The sequence below is a fragment of the Micromys minutus genome, assembly GCF_963924665.1.
Source record: "Micromys minutus genome assembly, chromosome: 10".
NCBI classification, from domain to species: Eukaryota; Metazoa; Chordata; class Mammalia; order Rodentia; family Muridae; genus Micromys; species Micromys minutus.
In genome coordinates this window covers 30,285,475-30,305,558 of record NC_137979.1, presented here as the reverse complement: position 1 = coordinate 30,305,558, position 20,084 = coordinate 30,285,475, and the positions used below count along the sequence as shown (strand labels likewise).

At 41.8% G+C, this 20,084-nt stretch overlaps 1 protein-coding gene across 1 annotated transcript in view; it reads right to left on the bottom strand.

The window, feature by feature from the left end:
- Window positions 1–268: 268 nt before the first annotated feature.
- NF1 (neurofibromin 1) overlaps window positions 269–20,084 on the bottom strand; it is a 234,514-nt gene continuing 214,698 nt past the window's right edge. The window contains exons 53-59 of the mRNA XM_080923198.1: window positions 15,994–16,116; window positions 15,347–15,477; window positions 14,898–14,998; window positions 12,173–12,315; window positions 11,868–11,914; window positions 10,664–10,880; window positions 269–3,465 (exon numbers count right to left, since the gene is read on the bottom strand). Of these exons, the coding sequence (XP_080779324.1) occupies window positions 3,323–3,465; window positions 10,664–10,880; window positions 11,868–11,914; window positions 12,173–12,315; window positions 14,898–14,998; window positions 15,347–15,477; window positions 15,994–16,116 (905 nt within the window). The 3' untranslated portion in view covers window positions 269–3,322. The remainder of the gene's footprint in view (window positions 3,466–10,663; window positions 10,881–11,867; window positions 11,915–12,172; window positions 12,316–14,897; window positions 14,999–15,346; window positions 15,478–15,993; window positions 16,117–20,084) is intronic.

Below are 20,084 nucleotides of genomic sequence, written 5' to 3'. Positions count from 1 at the left end.
GGTGATCAGAGGAGGCAATTCACAATACACCTGAAAGGGTAGACATGGGTTAATGTTCTAAAGGTCAGGGAGGAAGAGAGAGACAGTCAGTACTTGTGGAGATCGTGAATAACTCCTCACAGAGCAGGTTGAATTTACATTTTACTTAAAAAGGGGGGGGGGAGAATATACACAGGACAGGAGCAAGTGAGGGCAGAGCTCTCAGACAGACATCTGCCCACTTCCCCACAGCAATGGAGTCTGTGTCAGGCAGAATTTCTTCTGCTGGTCTGGTTACAGTATCAACAAGGCTGTAGGCGGGAACTGCTGGTTGGGAGGGGAGTAAGTTAATCATATACAAGGTCAATTCACAATACACAGCATTTTCCTTAAATGATGTAACGAAGTCGCAGGAAGAAGTTAACAATACAAACACAAGAATAATCAAATTTTTGTTTGTTATCCATGTACAGCAACTAAATGCTTTACAAAAAAGCAAAATAATACAATATATCATCACATGTATTTACAATGTAGTAAATAGACTTTTCTGTCAAATTTTACACAAACTATTTACAGGTGAATATACCGCATTAAAAAAAAATTGTGTGGCTGACAGTAAGTGAATTTTTGTATAAGTCCATTGCATAACATTGAATAAGACATGCTTCAATATGCTTGGGAGTAAATGTAGAAAAAAAAAGGGGGGGTGGAATCCCCCAAACCTGGAAATCAAAAGCCAGATCCTCCACGGGAAACTTACAGCCCTGAACCAGAGGAAAGGGTTGCTGGCACATAGCCACCCATCGGGATGGTGGCAGTCCGCACTCTCCAGGGTCAGCACTGTGCAGGCAAGAGTAACTGGCCAGCAGAGCGCTGTGTCCCCGTGGCGGAAGGCGGAAGGCGAGGGAGCCCAGGGGAGGAGTACCAGCCAAGCAGACACAAGCACAGAGTTACTCTTTTCCTTCTTTTAAGTCAGGGGAACACAAACTGAATCACAGAACTCACACCAAATTGTGTAGAATGGGCCGTTACTCAGACCTTCAGCTGCCCTTGTAATTCAGGAGTCTCCGCTGGAGGAGGGGCAGCTGGAGACACTTTAAGCTCTGTACGTTCAATTGCTTGCAAAGTTAGACTTTCCTTTAAAGTTGGAAGTTCTGTATATTAGATAAAACCTGGAACTCTTCACAAGTTTCCTGGATGTACTGGTCAGAAGTATTTTCACATTCAAAAGTGGCTCCATTTGATGTTTCTGAGGGGAACTCAAGTCGGGGGAGTTTAAGAACTATGGGAAATCCACTACCAAAGGGCGCTACATTTACAAGTTGTCCTGTTTTGATGAGGAATCAAAGGGGCAGTAATGTCCAACATTAGATGCACAGGTCTCCAAAATGGGGGTGGGGGAGTGTGGAAAGCCAAGCAACCAGAGTTATGGAAGCGTCCCTCACACTGTCCCTGCCGAGATGCGGAGCTGTGGTGGTGTGCCCCAGCAGCACTGCTGAGGGGAAGCCAGACCCTGCACAGGGCCTCCTCTCCTGCTGCTTCTGAGCTCAGCAGGAATCTCAGCTTCACAGCCTTTGTTGTCTGCTCTGACCAGTTATTCCAATGTAGCCTTTACAATGGTTAGAAACAAGAGCTCAGTTTGCCGCATCTGTCTTATTCCCCAATGGGTCTATGTTAAAGTCACTACTAATACTAAAAGGGTTTCCTTTTATTTTGGCAAATGGTTCTTACTTTTCCCAGGACTGTAAACAAATTAAAAAAATTAAATTGTTATTTTTGAATATCAAAAGCAGTTTTATTTACATTAACATATTACATTGTTACTGTATGGATAAGTGTGAAATGCATTATATTATTAGTCAGAATACTTAAATGTACCATTATTTATTGACTTAGCCGTGGAGTTTAACTTATTGAAATCCACTAGTGAGCCAGCACTACAGGACCCGTCCACACCCTACTGGGTTTCTTTTGGTCCCTCCCAAAGCCATTATGTCTTAATATATGAAGGGAACCTGGGAGTAGAGGGGTAATACCTCTTAAAAATAAATACAGTTCAGTCTTAAATGAGAGCATCCATGGACTACCGTGCTCGCTCAAGTCAAACTGTCTTGCATACTGCAGGTACCATGAAGCAGCTGGGTGTGCATCCCATGGAAGGGCCCGAGTCACACTGGTCCAGCCATCTGCACAGCAGCAATCCTAGAGGTCATGTATCCACACCACACAGGCTGACCAGACTTCACAGTGACTAAACGTAATCCTATCAGATAGAATCCAAATGTTTTGCTAGAGATTCCTGATTTTATTTGGAGGAGAGGAGTAAGATTAAAAGATTTAAAAAATACATCTTATCAAATAAATTTATGATATGATACAGCATATTCTGTCTCTTGGAAAATTATTTAACAAAGTAAAAATATCACCTACCCTAAGTCACGTACCATTCCATTTCGCTATGGAGCTAAGGGAAACAGCTATGAAGGTTACCTTGTGGAAACAGGTCTCAGCACTCTGTCTGTTAATACCCTGCTTAGAATCACTCAGCAAAGAGAGAAAGCAAGTGCAAAAACAAGTGTAGTTCCTATACTTAGTATAGTCTTGGCTTACCAAAAAAAGAAGAATAAGAACAGAACACCTTCATACGTAAAAGATAATCAATAGGAAAAAAATTACCTAGTTTGGACGACCAAGTATGTATAAGGCCTCAGAACTGATCGCTTTAATTCAGCAGTGTTAAGATATGTGTGGTCATGCTTACTTTCCTGTACTTATTGCTAATACTTAAATGTTAGTATTTCTTATGAATCCCTTACAAAATACTAGTTTGCCCCGCCCCCAGTCCCTGGCCTGTGGCTTCACTGAGGCTTGGCCTCTGTGGTTCCTTCAACTTCATAAGGTAAAAAAGTCCACAGCTAAAAGATTAAATATACTGGGGTTAAAATATTATTTCTCCCCCAAACTTGTAAGTGTGTAAGTAAGACGACCACTTCACTCTGTAGACGGGAACACGGAAGGCCGTCCTCCGTGTACGGCATGACAGCGGCAGCACTGGAGGGATCATCCACTCCCACAGTCCGTGCTCTCAGTCAGGCTTCCTGACCTCCTGCTTTCTCTGCAGTCCTCAGAACAAGTGCTCAAACAGACACATGCCAAAGTAGAAGGAAAAACATCAAAGAAAAGCAGCATTAAACTTAGGCAATGCTCCAAGAGTTGATCGTCTGGCCACAGGGCAGACCAGATGGGTTCATAAGACACGAAGTGCAGCAGTGCAAGGGGGTGGGGGGTCACGAGGGACAAGCCATGTTAGGTTGGTTTGAAGAGTGAAAGAAAGAAAGCTTCACACGATCTTCTTAATGCTATTACGTTTGAAACTGCCAGCACTTCTTTGCTTCTGCACTTGGCTTGCAGATCCATGGCGAGTCCGTCCACTGTTACAGTGGCCAGTGGTGGGGGAGAGTTCAACGTTCTCCTTGTCGATTCCTGGAGAGAAAGAACAGCTGGTTACTTTTCCTCTCCTGATGTAAGCTCTAGGACCCAATCTCATTGTGGGTGAGATTCAACCTGGTGAACAGTTCTAGCACGTTCCATATTAATAGTGAACTGCCGGGACATTTATAAAGGCCTTGTCACACACAGAGCCTCATACTGTGATAGGCTGAATTTGCTATCATTGCAGTGAAACAGCATAAGAGAAAAGACGTTGCAAGAACAGCTGGAGGGAGGCAGAATGAAAGGCTGGCCACAAGGGAAGCCAATTAGAGCACCTTCTCCCAGTCATACCAGAAGTGTCCAGCAGAGGGCAGCTTCTAGCCATACATCCATCTTTCTGCCTATCCGTCATTTCAGAAAAAGGCATATGCTTCTTGTTTAATCAGCCTCAATGCCTGTTCTGGAGGAATGAGAACATTTCCTGAAAAGGTGAGCGACCACAGGGCTGTGCTTCTTTCCAATCATGTCATGTTACTACATTTCTCTCAACTTTGCTCTCTCAGGATCCTATAATGTATTTTTACCAGTAATGTAAAAGTTATTTTCAGAAAGATAATCAGAACAAAATGGCAAATTTAAAAAAGATCTCAGCATATTGATAAAGGTTACAAATAAAGATAGAGGGGTGGTGTCTGAAGGCGGTGAGGAAGGCACTTCAGCCAGTTAGCATGGTCCCTCACCATCCCTGACACAGATTTTGATCATTAGTTGATTGATTGAAACAGAACCCTCTGTGTAGCCCTAGATGTCTTGACATTTGGTCTGTAGACAAGGCTGTTCTGGAACTCACAGAGATCTGCCTGCCTCTGTCCTCAGAGTGCCAAAGTTAAAGGCATGTGTCACCATGCCTGGCCCTGAATCTTCATTTTGAGTGGGTTTGCTTCTAAAAACTTCATTCTGCTGTGATCTTATGATCTGTGTACTTTTCTGCTCTCTACCCTTCAAGAGAATTTGCCTCCCAAATAGACACTGTACTCATTTCTAGCAGTCACTGATCGGAAGCATTCTGGTATAAACTGTTCACAGACACAGGAGGAGCAGGGAATGACAATTCATGTGGAAAAAAAAAAGATAAAACAAATGGGGGTGGGTAGGCAGGAAAACATCTGTCCATATGTTATATTTTGCAGCATTATCCCAGGTTTAACTTTAACTTTATATACTATTTGAATTTAAAAAGAATCATTATATTTAGAAATTGAAACATTCCCATTTGGGAGTAAAAAAGCATTATTTCAAGCCAGGAGGTATTAATTGTGTTACAGGAAATGGAACAGATCCATGCAGCAATTAGTAGGCTGAGAATGAGAACTGTACCCGGGAAGACTGCTCTGGGATGACGCAGCCTTGATTCAGACAGAGTCACTCCTCCATTCAACACAGTTCCACTCCCATCGTCTCCCATCTGTTTCCTACCATTACTGCCTTCTAGTCCCTCCTCATAGCCACAACCTGCATAAACCTCTTATCTCTTCAGCTGGAGTGAAAACACCCAGAAAGGTACCAGTTACCATTCATATTTCTTTTTCCTTTATAAAATCTAGCTAATTACTTTCAATAACTGTTAGTTTGCCAAATGCTTCCACTTTAAAATGTGATAGCTAGAGCCCTCTAGTTCACGGCCCTGAAGTGTGCAGCCCTTGCTTGGTAGTACAGAATGATACCATGCACATTAGAAAGAGAAATGCTTCCCAGCCAGCTTCCCTCTGAAGTGACACAGGTTGTCAGTGCCTCTGACATCAGTGTGTCTCAACTCCGATATGTGCACGTGACCTGTGACTTCAGTCAAAGAAACATCTGGATGCTCAAGAACCCAAAGCAGATGCTTGCCCTCCACTAAGCTACTCGCTGACCTCAGTTTTCTCAACTGAGCTCATTTCCTTAATAGGAATCTGTTCACTATATCTTATCCCCTAATGAGGATGTTGGAAGGAAATACAGTGTCATAGGATTCCTAGTCTAATTGGAACAAAAAAGTTTTACTATATAGATCAAGGAGAAAATTGCATAAATATCTTGGAGAGCAGTGTATATGTCAGAAAAATGTCTAAGAATAAATAAAAGGTAGATGTTATAAATAAGTTTTCTACAGTTATTTTTTTTTTAAGATTTATTTTATGTATGTGAGCACCCTGTTGCTGTCTTCAGACACACCAGAAGAGGGCATCAGATCCCATTAAGGATGGTTGTGAGCCACCATGTGGTTGCTGGGTATTGAACTTAGGACCTCTGGAAGAGCAGTCAGTGCTTTTAACCACTGAGACATCTCTCCAGCCTGGGCGAGTTATTTTTTAAAAAGCAATAAAAATGAATTATATTTATGCCAACACACAGAGTCTTAGGAAAGTAGGGCCCAGGTACCGTAGTGATCCTACCACTCAGATAATTTTCTTCTGATAACTTGTCAGCATTTTTTACACCTCACCTCTGCAATGGAATCTAGAAATGCTTCCCTGTGCTGCTGAAGGATAGATGCTCACATGGAAGAATCCTGCCCCGACACAGGCCTTGTTTCCCATTTGAGAGAAAGGCCTGCCTTGCACATCTCTGATAAAAAGCTTTGTATCCTACGTTCTTATATCCATAACGCACCAGGTCCTCCTTCCCTTCTTCCTTCCATGGGTACAAAAGCAAAAACCCACAGGATCAAAGAAACTGGAAGGCACCACCAAAGGACATAAAGCTGAAGCTTCTGTTTCTCAATCTGCTCCTGTAAACTCCACAGCAGCTGTACTCAAGACTGGCAGCCAGTTAAAAGCATGCAGGGCAGCAGACCACCGGCACTCTCAGGGTTCAGCAAGCTGGGCTGGCTCCAGATGAAGATGAAGCACTAGCAAGCGCTGGCTAACACTATGGACTGCATGAGCTGGGAGAAGAACTGGTGAATGACACCCAGATACTAGCCTGCCTCCCTACTATGGCCTGAGTTCCTTGAAGGCAGGTATTAGAACATACTTATCTTGTTACTACTGATGTACGGATCCTGCTTGGAAAATAACACACAAATATTAACACACATAAGGAAATACACCAAATAGTCTGTCCGAAGTCACAGTAGAAAGCGAGGTGAGTGATAACTCAGATGTCATCACTTACTTGAGCAGAAGCCTACTTGAGTTCAGACTGCATTGCTCAGTTCCCTACAAACAGCAGATCAAACCTGTTGGAAAACTCTCTTCTCCACACGAGTTGGCACCCATGCTGAAGGATAAAGCTTAAGTCTTGCTTGTGGGGCAGAAGATGAACGTAGGCCTCATGTCTACTCAGAGCACTCCACCACCGAGCTATACTCTCAGCCCTAAAGTCTGAGTCTCACTGGGTGGAGAACTCTTGCTGCCTCTAAAGTAAGAATGAACCATCTGGATGCTCAAGATGGAACCCAAAGCAGCTGCATGCCCACCACTAAGCTACTCGTTGACCTCACTTCTGCACAGGCTGAGGGTTACGGGAACTCTGCTTATTTTACAGGGCTGCTAGGAAAGCTGGGTAACAATCTATGTGAAGAACTTTTCTGAATTGCACAGATAAATAATTTTTTAAAAATTTAAAAAACTAAGATGTTTCTAATACCTGATATAAAAGAGATTGAGTAATAAGCAAATGGAGTTTTAGGACAAGTGTATAGGACTTCAATTTGATGCTGGAATTTATAAAATTACTAAAGCTAGTGTAAAGAACACAAAACATCTTAAAAAGAAGCCAGTGTGACAGCTATTTTTGTGCTGTAGGAAATAGCAAGTACATACTTAGGGGCACTTCTGTGACTAGATACACAGAGTCAGCATTGCAGGGATTCCTCAAGTGCTTCTCCATCTCCCTGTGCAGCAATACAAAAGGACTACAAGGAGACAGGCTCTCTCCGAATCAGGCAGCAATAAGCCCCATGTCTGCCTCGTCTTTGCAGCATGAGTGACAGGACACAGTCAGTTTTATGCTGGGCTGGGATGTGGGATGGTTTAGTTTTATGATGAGGTCAGCTTCATTTTGGGGGTTGGGAGAAACAATTTTTTTCTAAGCTAAAATAAACCTCTTCTTCAAAGTCCTTGGCTTGCTTCTCTGCTGATGTCCCTGAATTTTTAGCTAACCAAGGACAGGGCAGGTAGAAGTGGCAATTGAACTATCTCATTCTGTAAGCCAAAAACCTCACCAAGCAACCCAAGATCTTATCAAGCAACAGCTTTCCAAGTACCTGTTTCCAAGGACTTGAGCCACACTCAACTTCTAGGGACTGGGGCAGAAGGAGTCTCATGCTGTGGGCCCAGCATGGGTGTAGAAGCAATGTTTTGTATAAAGCTGTGATGAGGGAGAGGCTGCATGCAAATTGTTGGCTTAGAGCATGCTGAGGAGTTTCAGGGGGAATGAGGAAAGGACAAATTGTTGTCCAGGAGTCAAAAGCAGGGGACACTACCTGCCCTGGTTTTCAGAAGGAAGCTGGCTTTATCTATAGGATTCTAACCAGTAATTTCCTGAGAATAATCTGTAAATAAACACATGTTACTGACTAATTAAAATAGGGTATCACTCTGTAACCCATGCTGGACTCAAACTCAAAGTGATTTTCTTGCCTGGGATTCCAGATGTGAAGCACCATATCTTTCTTTTTATACTGAGGATTAAATCTAGGACCTCATACCACTGAACCCCACTCCCAAACTCTATCTAGATCTTTCTTTTAATGTATCCACTCTCTGATATCTAAAGAGGAGTAGGTGGATATAATGGCTTGTTTTGTGTCAACTTGGCACAAGCTGGAGTTATCACAGAGAAAGGAGCCTCAGTTGAGGAAATGCCTCCATGAGATCCAGTTGTAAGGCATTTTCTCAATTAGAGATCAAGGGTGGGAGGGCCCAGCCCATTGTGGGTGGTGCCATCCCTGGGCTGGTAGACCTGGGTTCTATGAGAAAGCAGGCTGAGCAAGCCAGGGGAACCAAGCCAGTAAGCAACATCCCTCCATGGCCTCTGCATCAGCTCCTGCTTCCTGACCTGCTTGAGTTCTAGTCCTGACTTCCTTTAGTGATAAACAGCAATGTGGAAGTGGAAGCTGAATAAACCCTTTCCTCCCCAACTTGCTTCTTGGTCATGATGTTTTGTGCAGGAATAGAAACCCTGACTAGGACAGTGGAGTACTTAGAAAAAAGTTATAAAGATCCATTATATGGCTAGGAGGCAGAGGCAGGTACATCTTTGTGACTTTGAGCCTGGTCTCAATAATGAGTTCTAGGCTGGCCAGAGCTATATACTGAAGTCCTGCTCAACATCCTTCCTACAACATGACTTTCATAAAAGTTTTGGTCATAAGTTGGGAGAGTTGCTAAAGCAAGGGAGTCTGAATGATTGCAATACAAGTCATGGGTCAGAAGCACAGACAGAGCCCAATGTTCATAAGAATCACCCAAGATCCAGAGGAAGCTGACTGGGGCTCCATGCTTGGGGTTTCACCCAGGGGTATGGGAGACTAAGGAACTACATCTCTAATATCAGATGATGCTGATGCTGGTGTGGGGTTACACTTATCCTGCAGAGCAAGTGTTGGGACAGACATACTAGCTATGAGGGGAGAGCTGGGCAGAGATGACTGAGAGACCAAAGTATCACTTGACTGATAAGTAAATTAGGAATAAAGCTTAAGAACTGAGTATAATTGTTTTACAATTTATAATTGGAAATTTATATAATATGGATTGGGTATTATACCTGCTTGTTTAGAATCTTCCAGACTACCACATAAATGAAAATGTAAATGTTCATGTAACACTGAGACAAGTATTTATAGAGATTCTATTTATAGATCTTGAGCAGCCCAGAATAATTATGATTTGATTTGCATAAAGAAAATGCATGCTAACACCTAGCATTTACACAAGCTATATCCACCACTTCTAAAAATGTCCTTATAGACTATCATGTATCAAGCATGACCTTTTCAGGTAAAAGAACTAGGTAACCTAAAAAATCCTTTTAAAACATTTTAACTAACTTAGAAGAAAATCTTTTCAAGAGAGCACCCAAACATCAGCTTTTTGTCACTGCACACTGTCTTCTCGATTCACACAACAGTGTAGTGCTCGGGACTGAGCATCACTGGCAGGCTCAAGCATTATTGCAGAGCTCAGGAAGCCATTACTTCAGAGAGACAGCAACTGAGCTTGGAGTTGGGCAGGTGCCTTTCCTGCTATTTTTTCCTCTACATTTTATTGTCTATGATTACACACACCTTTAATCCTGGCACTGGCAGGCAAAGTAGGTGGAACTCTGTGAGTTTGGGCCAGCCTAGTCTACAGAGAGAGTTCTAGGCCAGCTAGGATTATATAGTGAGACCCTGACTCAGAAAATAAGTAAATAAGTAAATAATAAATAAATAAAACCCCATAAACTCCACTGGTCTGCTTTTCCCACTTGATCCAACAGTAACTTTACTGTAAGGATTATAATGATAGATTTTAAGATTTCTTTAGTGACTGTGTGTATGTGTATGTGTGTGCACGCATGCATGCACATGTGTCTGCATATCACTGGCTGAAATTAACCAAGTGGGCTAGGCTAGGGGGCTATTCAGTCACAGGTATTCTTCTGCCTCAACATCCTCAGTGCTGGGCTTGCAAGCATGTGCTGCCACAAATACCTTTTCCAAATGTGGGTTCCAGGGACTAACTTAGGTCCTTGGGCTTTCAAGGGAAACTCTCTACCTACCTAGTTATCATCACAGCTCCAAGACATTATGTTCTCATCAGGACCTTTTGTCTGCTTGTTCTAATTCCAGATCTTCAGGCTGGCCAGAGGCTGATGGGTGGCTGACTGGTTGTTACCAGCAATAAGGTGTGGTGACTACTAGACTTTGTATGTGTGAGTTTTCCGGTATACTGCACCAGAGACATAGAAGGCCTTAGGGTAATGTTAGTATTGCTGATAAAGGAACTATATTTCTGTTCACTTATAGGAAATATAGCTTGGTTTGTGCTTCTGGTCCAAATGTGGATACTATGCATCACTATGCATTTCCTTCTCTGTGATACAACTTGTTGGAAAGCATACAGCTCTGCAGAGTAACAACATTCAGTTACATAGAAATGTAAAGTGAATCTCATGAGGAAGAGGACCAAAACCTGACACAGTCTGACCACAAGGGAGTTCCTGATGCTGGTATTGTGGTATCATTGCTCAAAGTCACATAAAGATTACATTTACTGACCTGGGGAATGCTGGGAAGTTGCAAGTGAGGTCATGGAATTAGAGAGGTTAAGGTTGGCAGTGATACTAAGCTGGCTCTGCAGTGCAGGAGGGTAAGGAGATGTGGGTGTCAGGAGGGACTCCTCACTGGTTTCTTCATCAATTCCAGGCAAGTACGTGTCAATCAAGGCATCAAGAAATTTAACAATGAGCTCAGCATAGTCTGGAATTTGTGTTTGCTGTAATGGAAAATAGGACATTATTTTAGCTCCATTAAAAAAAAAAGTTCCCTTTGAAGCCAAAAAAAAAAAAAAAAAAAAGGTTAACTTGATATCTGGGGCTTGGTGGATTATTTTCTTTCTTCCTTTGTATTCTAGATCATTAAGGGGGCAGGGTCTGCAATAATATTAGAGAGAACTATGGAATGTACAGCTTGGAGTTTTATTTGGCTTCCCCTAAGAGCTTCCAGATGAGCCTGCAATTTCTGAAAGCTATGCAGAGACAGAGGAACTGATTACTTTGACAATGCAGTCCTCAGCAATGACATCTAGCCAACGTCCCAAAGCAGAGAAGACGGGCAGAGCATCATCAACCCACTACCTGTTAAAACTCCTGCATGACACATTTATGTGACTTCAGACCCATCTTTTTAATGACAACCTGTGTGTATCCATAGTACAAAATAAGCTAAACCCAACTCTTAGAATTAGAACAATGTATAAAAAAACCCATCCTAATTTAACACTCCTGCATCTAGGACACAGTGGGGTGAGGGAGAGGAAGGGGCAGAAGCCCTGCCTTCAAGGAACTTCAATTATTTTAAGAGACCACCTACAAAAAATTAAATACAACTTCATGTAGTACATCAACAAATGCCAAAGAAAATGAACAGCCAAGAATAAACCCAATATAATAGATTAAAAAATGTGTCCCTGGGGCAGATTTTAAACATGCATCATGTTCTTTGTTAGTTACAAGATAGGTGTATGAGGTTTACTGGCAGACATATTTTATAGAGGTTTCCCATACCCTTCTGAGCTTTCAAGCTTAAGGTAAAATAAAATTAATATATCAACATATTAAAGGTATTGCCTCTTTAAGAAAAATCTTTCCAAAATTTTGAGATGTTACTTTGGTTTGAAGATAATGTGTTTTCTTCAACAGATTCATGAATATAGCTAAAGACTCTGGCTTTTCAAAAACTGAAGAAAAATACTTTTTCTTACTTTTGAAAAGGGTCCTGCAAACCGCCATAAGCCATTAAAACCAAAACCTGTAAAAAAAAAAAAATCAAATGATACTTTTACAACAAGCAAGGCAGCTTTAAACAGTAACAAAAATTAAGCTGTATAGCTGACAGACAAAACGCATACAGATATGTAAGATATCTTAGAGCCAGTGTCAAAGATGACCAGAATGTTCTTAAAATAGCATTTTGACAAGGTGCTCAAACAGTTATGATGCTGGACATGTAACTGAGAGTGAGAAGATGGCACGGAAGGAGAGGAGCAGGAAGGAGCTGTCCCTTTACTTTGCAGGTAAGACGTCTGGTACTGTGGAGGGGACTCCTCATGGTACACCACACTCTGCACAATGCCATGGATTGGATTCAACAAATTTGGATCTTGGCACAAAGACAAGAGGGTATTGATCTTAGAGTCCAACAAATTGTGCCTGAAAAAAAAGTAAACAGAGGAACATTGAATAAAAAAGATTTACTAAAAAGCATAATATATATTCCTTCGAACAACATGGACAAAACTAGAGACAAATGCTTTTAACTTTCTTGTGCATTTCTGAATTCTCCAGTGAATGAGTGTGCGTGTGTTGTCATTTTAAGTCATCAGGGAAAATACAACAAAGCAAATACTTGGTAGCTATCACACGACCATGTCAAACTATAGAAGGAAAACTTTTTTCAAGATAGCCTTGGAACTGTTCGCCTGTTAGCACACTCTGTACATTCTATCTCCCCGACTGTCTGTTTTCATGTACATAGAGGGGGTTAATACTAACAGTTATTAATGACATTTAATACTAATCAGTGCCAAAGTAGGAAAGCAAAATTAGTTTGGAAGGGGCATGTGAAATCTTACCAAAATAATCATTTCCAGATCAGTTACAATTCACTAATAAAAATCTATTTTAAAAGGCAACACCTAATTATGTGAAATTCAGAAACTTTAGAATGAAATTAGACAACAACAAATGTTGGCTGCTCCATGCACTGCACTGATGTACTCATGTTTATTAAACTGAAGTGCAACTACAGTATCTTTAGCTGTCTGACATAAGTTGTTCCAAGATGTTCACTCCCAGATTCATTCTACGTCCCTTTCATAGGCATGGGATTCTCCCAGGACTTATCTTAGCAATGAAACCACTACCACCCACTCTTCCCTGCAAGCTGTAAGTCTAGCAGTCCTCCTTAGGGACCTACCCTAGTCAACAGTCTAATACCAAGCTCTGTAATTCTTACCTCTTCTATGTGATTTCAATTCAGTCTCTCCCTATATTGCAGATATTGGCCTCCTGGAATAGTGTCCTTATCACAACCCTCCTGTGTTTCTTCCAACTCAACCTAATAGCCAGCGTGCATAGCAACTCACTATCAACTAGAACTCCACAGATTTGCACTGTACCAAGGGCTGTGACTCAATATTTAACACGGGCACAGCAAAGGCTTTAGCCAGACCTGTGCCCGAGACCTATCCTTTGCCTTGGAGCGCTTTGTTGTTCTGCATTTCACACAAAGGCCCCTTTAAAGTTTCTTTAATTTGCCAACACCTTTCTGTCAGAGTTGTCAGCTGACATGTCCAGGAAGAAGGACTCTCAACTGAAGATCTGTTTCCATGAAAACAGTCTGTGGAACATTTTCTTGACTGCTAAATGATGTAGGAGGGCACAGCCCACTGTGACCTATGCCAGCCGGGGGCAGGAGGGCAGTAAGGTAACTCATCAAGCTAGAATGAGCAAGCCAGTAAGCAACATTCTTCCACTGTCTCTGCTTTAGTTTCTGCCTCAGTGTCCCTTAACGGTTGGACTGTAACCCACAGATAAAATAAAACCTTTCCTTCCATGTTGCTTTTATTTTCTTTTTAAATTTATTTTATATGTATGACAGTTTTGCCTACATGTATGTCTATGAAACACACATGAATGCCTGATGTCCACAAAGACTGGTAGAAGGCATCAAATCTTCTGGAACTGGAGTTATAGACAGTTGTGAGCCACTGTGTGGGTGCTGGGAGTTGAGCCAGAATCCTCTAGAAAAGCAGAAATACTTTCAACTGCTGAGCTATCTCTTCAGTCCCTTCCCCAAGCTGTTTTATCAGAGTGACAAAAACCAAGCTAGAGCAAATGCTTTGAAGTTCAAGTATTAAAAGTAAAACTAACCTCCTAGAGAAGAGGGCAATTCTGTTTTACTCAGCTATGAGTATGTACAGAAATTCTAATAAAAAGAAAACCAAGGGCTAGCAAGATGGCTCAGTGGATAAAGGTGACAGCTGCCATGGCAGATGAACTTAGTCTGAGATGAGCACTGCCTCCCTAAGTTGTCCTCTGATCTCCCCCGTGAGCCATCGTAGTTATGTGTGTACACTACAACAAACCCAACACTTAAAGGAGAAGTCAGACCAACCCCCAGACAACTAAGTTGGCTGGTTTAAATAGAGCCATCTATCAGTTTGCTCTTGAGACAACTATAATTAATACTCTTAAGCTAACCCACTAAAATAAATCAGTAAGATTAAGAAAAAACAAGCAAATAAGCAAAACAAAAACAATGAAATCAAAGATGGTTTTAGCAATAGACAAACCCAAAGTAGCTTTAGCCATTATTGAAGTATAAATTTTAAAAAAAGATTTTTTTTTTTCTTTTCAGTTCTGTGTATGCATGTGTTTGCTTCTATGGACTCATGTTCAGTGTTTATTGAGGCCACTGGAACTCAGGTCCTCTGCAAAATCATACATGCTCATAACTGCTGAGATGTCTTTCCAGCCCACAGCTATGGTTTTGTTTGGGTGCTGTGGATCAAACCCGGGCTCTGGCAAGCTAAGCATGCACTCCTCTACAGAGCTCTACATAGTCTCAACCTCTAAAACTATCAGTCATCTCTCTCTGTGATAAGAATGATAGCTACATTCCCCTACTACAGGTAGCAGACATCACCGAGAAATACATCTCCTACACCTTTATAGCACACCTGACATAAAGACAGACACAGGGCAATTAACAAACAATAGGAGATACTTACACAACAGGAAACACTTTGGGAAACACAACACTGGCCTCTGCTAAATATTCATAAAGAATTCGTTGATCAAATTCATCTGTAGTATATTTTACCAGTGTAGCCTGCCAAGATGAAAAAAACCAGGTAAACAATTTATGTTGAAACTTTGTATTTTAATGAATTGAAAAAAACATCCTCTTTTCATGTTTGTAATATTTAACGGCCTGCGAAGAACAGACTGAAATAAAAATTTGAGGGGAAAAAAACCCTCAAAAAGAAAAATCCTGACAGGAGTAGTGGTACACATCTTTAATCTCAGCACATGGGAGGTAGAGGCAGATGGATCTCTGGGAGTTCAAGGTCAGCCTGGTCTACAGAATGAGTTACTGGACATCCAGGGCTACACAGTGAAACCCTGCCACAAAATTGAATGAATAAATAGATGAATGAATGTGGGGTGTTCCCCTTACCAGAACAGTAAGAAGCAGTGCTTGGATCTTTGGGTCAGTAAGTACTTCTTCATCCAAAAGAACATTTGATTCAGACACCGAGACTTTCCGTAAATGTGGGTGCTGCTGGGAGGAGGAAATCCTTTGGGTTTCTGCAGTAGGATATGGATTAATGTAAGTAGTTATCATAGTAGAGAGAGTATATTTTATTCAACATACTTTAATGTTACAACTTAAATTCAACAGTTTTTTAAATAGACATCAAATTATCGATCTTACTATTATACAGAGTTGTTATGCGTGTAGTAGTGTAACGGCTCATGTTTTAGAGTGCAGTACACCACACAGACACACTTTTTTTTTAGTTATGGTCTGGAACTGTTTATGTAGACCATGCTGTCTTTGAACTTCTGCCTCTTCAAATGTAGCCCAGACAGATCTCAAGTATGTGATCCTCCTGCCTCTGTCCCTTTAGCATAATTCACTGGCATTTACCACAATAACTGGCCAATTTCTTTTCCTGCCAACTGAAGGGTTAGAGAGTGGAGCAAGCGTGCATGTCTCTGTACTGTACCCAAAGGCCACAGGCCTGGATGGAGGTAAGTGTGCCTCCACTGTGCTCCCCATGGCTGGCAATGATCTGTATCACTCATCAGCTTTGTTCTTACCCATTTCACAATCAGTCTCTGCCACTCTTCTCATTTTCGGGGGTGTTGTAACCCCTGATTCCATTTCTTGTCTTTTAGGAGCTTTTGTGTCTGATATCAAGTGATCAAAACTTTTTCTTGTTCCTATAAACAAAAGTTACAGAATAACTTTTTATTAATAACAAGTTTTATTAATAAAACTTTAATAACAAGTTTATTAACCACAGTATCTACAAATAACAATATTGTAAATCATTTAAGTTTTACTTTTGAGCACAGCTGAGACATCCCTGGAGCAGTTTCTTAGCATTATTCTCCATTTCCTCTTTAAGAGGTCTGGCCCCACAGCTTTCCAGAAAAGAAAGATCTTTACTGGCCCAAAAAGGAACTTTAGATTCACTATCCCGAGAATAAACTAGACTCCACCAAGAAGAACAAGTATCCGTAACAAATACAAGGATTAAGTTTTGACCAGTGCAAAGTATAGAAAAACTTAAACAGCCACTTAAGTAAGTAAATTGAATTGGTTTATCAAGAAGTAGTCACTAATGGATGAGCAATCTGCAAACACAGGTAAACATTCAAGTGTGACTTTAATTTGTAAAGCTATGCATGCTCAGAAGTACTGAAAATCTGACACACAAGGAAACACTTCACAAGGGCAACAAGTGGTCCCATCTCACACTTAGCTTCGAGTGTGTGCTCAATCATGTTTAGTGGTATTTAGACACCTCTCTCTGATTTAAGTACAAGTATCTATAAGAGATTATCTAGAATTTATCTATTTTTGCTCATTACACTCAGAGAATGTCTCTTCTAAAACACAGTCTGGGGCTGAGTGTGTAGCTTGGTAGAGAACTTGCTAGTGAGTTAAGTTCCCTGCTTTTGTTTTAATTTAATTTAATTTTTCTTATTTAGTTTACATCCCTTTCATTGCCTCCCCCCTCTGGGTCAATCCCTCCCACAATCCTCTCCCCATTCTCCTCCCCTTCTCCTCTGAGAAAATAGGGACCCACTGGGCAACTCTACCCTGGCACTTCAAGTCTCTGCAAGGCTCGACACTTCCTCTCCCACTGAGGCCAGACAAGGCATCTCAGTTAGAAGAACACATTCCATGTACAGGAAACAGCTTTTGGGATAGCCCCTGTTCCAGTTGTTTGGGACCCAGATGAAGAGCAAACCACACATTTGCTAAGTATGAGTGGAGAGGCCTAGGTCCAGACTGTGTATGCTCTTTGGTTGGTGGTTCAGACTCTGAGAGTCCAAAGGGACCAAGTTAGTTGACTCTGTTGGTCTTCCTGTGGAGTTCCTGTGCCCTGGTGTAATGCTCAGAAGTACACACATATCTTAAATGAATTCATCCTTAAAGCCAGAACTGAAGCCAAAATTACAAGATCTGACTAGTGATATTTGACAATGCAGTGTTCTGTTGTCCTCATGGAACAAGACTAATGAATAATCAAAAATCACAAATATCAAGGCCAAAGAATCTACTCCCAGGCCAGTGGGAGAAGCCATGAGTGGTTAGGCAGTCACATAAGTGGTTAGCTTGTAGTCACATTCCTGAAACCCACGAGTGCCTTCTATGGTGCTTGTAGCTAGGCTGCCATGCTACCGATCTTGTCCTACCTTCCCTTCTCTTGTACTTATGGATCTCCTTCTCTTCCTGCAGCTGTTATCTAACTCTTCAAATATTTATCAGTTTGTTTGGTTGGTTTTTGAGACAGCCTCTCTACTACGTAGCTCTGGGTGTCTTTGAACTCACAGAGATCCACCCACCTCTGAGCATGTTCCATCACACCATTGACAGGTTAAGATGGACACACTCAAAACTCTCCTTCCAAATTTAAAATGTAGGTGTGCACTGCTGCTCCCCACAGTTACCCTAAGTACAACAGCACAGCTGTTCCTTAGTGCCCACCAGTCTCTGGTGACCATCTATGGTGGTTTGAGTATGCTTTGCCCAGGGAGTGCTACTTTTAGTGGATATGACTTTGTTGGAGGAAGTATGTCACTGTGGGGGTAGGCTTTGAGACCCTCCTCCTAGCTGCCTGGAGGTTGGTCTTCTCCTGTTTGCCTTCGGAACAAGATGTCAACCCTCCTCCTGCACCATGCCATGCCTGCCTGGAAGCTGCCATGTTTCCAACCTTGATGATAATGGACTGAGCCTCTGAACCTGTAAACCAGCTCCAATTAAATGTTGTCCTTATAAGAGTTGCCTTGGTTACAGAGTCTCTTCACAGTAATGGAAACCCTAACTAAGAGATCAATATGTCCTTAACACTCATGAGAGCCACATTTTCTCTTTCACATTAGAGTAGAATCAAGTAATATTTGATTTTGTGCCTGGCTTATTAAACATAATAATCTCTAATTTATCCATGCTGTCACCAATTACAGAATGGCTACTACTTGTAGATCTGTAAAACTATGCTTTCTTTATCTATTCATTAATGGATGGACACTGAGGCTGTTTCCTTTTCTTCATTGTTGTGACAAGTCTTGCGGTCCACACAAAATGCAGCTTCCTCTTTAACACCGGTTTGTTTTCCTCTAGATATATAGTTAGTAGAGAAAACAATAGTTTGAGCCTAGCTATGAAATTGCTATTTAATTTTTATTTTATTTACCAACCCTATTTAACCTGGGCTGGCTTGAAACATATATGTGCCCTAAGCTGGCCTAAAAATGTTATGTGACCCAGGCTGGCCTGACACATTATATGGCTAGGTTGGCCTCTAACTTGCCGTTACCTCATGAGGATCACTGGCAGCACAACCGATAGTTTTTGAAGCCAGAAACCTATGACATCTTTTACCGTCTTCTCTCTTTCCTTGTTGCTCTCCTTTGGAAAGAGACCTCACATAGAGCTCTGGCCTCAGTGTGCACTGGCTCTGGGTTTTTCTCTTAGATTGCCTAATCAATCTTGTAAATAGTCCCCCTGAAAAAGACCTTTCTCTTCACTGCTGTCAAAAAAATGTGCCAACAAATTTCAAATAAATAAATAAATAAAAGAAAGAAAGAAACTGCATCTTGTTCCCTCCTTAATGAAGATCTCTGCTGGATGTACGGTATGGTACATTTATCATGGCAGTCTTTGTTGTTGTTTTGAGACAGGATCTCTACACATACCCCTGGCTATCCTAGTACTCACTAGGATAAAGATGCATCTGCCTCTGCCTCCACTGCCACCAGAGAGGGGCTGGGCCGGACGTGTAGCCAGCAGTCTGTCCCAGTCATGCTTGTCTTCTGCACAACTGCCATGATGCTCTGACTACTGCCAATTGGTCCCACTCTCTTCCCTCACCACACTTCCTCTCTTCCCACACTCTCTTCCCTCGCCACACTTCCTCTCTTCCCACTCTCTTCCCTCGCCACACTTCCTCTCTTCCCACTCTCTTCCCTCGCCACACTTCCTCTCTTCCCACACTCTTCCCTCGCCACGCTTCCTCTCTTCCCACTCTCTTCCCTCGCCACGCTTCCTCTCTTCCCACACTCTTCCCTCGCCACACTTCCTCTCTTCCCACTCTCTTCCCTCGCCACACTTCCTCTCTTCCCACTCTCTTCCCTCGCCACACTTCCTCTCTTGCTTGCTGCTCCCTGTCCTGTGTCTACCTGGCTCAAATATTTCCTCTTAATTTCGTAAGAGCCTCAGTAAAGTTAAACACCACTGCTTTAATGTCACCTGCCACACTGTTATCATCAGCTGGTTTTAAGTCATGACCACCAAAGGATAATCCCTTCTCTGAAGTGCAGAGACCCTGTTTTTTCTACTTAGAACACAGTTTGAAGGAATTCAATACTGCATTTTCTCTGACGTTTGTTTTTTACTTACAAACTTCTCTGGTATGAAAACCCATAATTACAAAACACAAAGTAACCAGGAGACTCCTAGGAGTTACTGCTGACACAGGATTAACAGAAGGGAATGCAAATAAAAGAGGTGACAGACTGAATGAACAATCTGCAACTATGACTGGCATTTGCTAGTTCCCCTTTCAACATTTACTGGAAGGTTGCTTTTGTTACACTTTGGTTGTTTGTGTGGGTAACTGAAGTCCATATACCAATATATCTGAAACGATACCACAATCAAAGTGGCAGCCAACGAA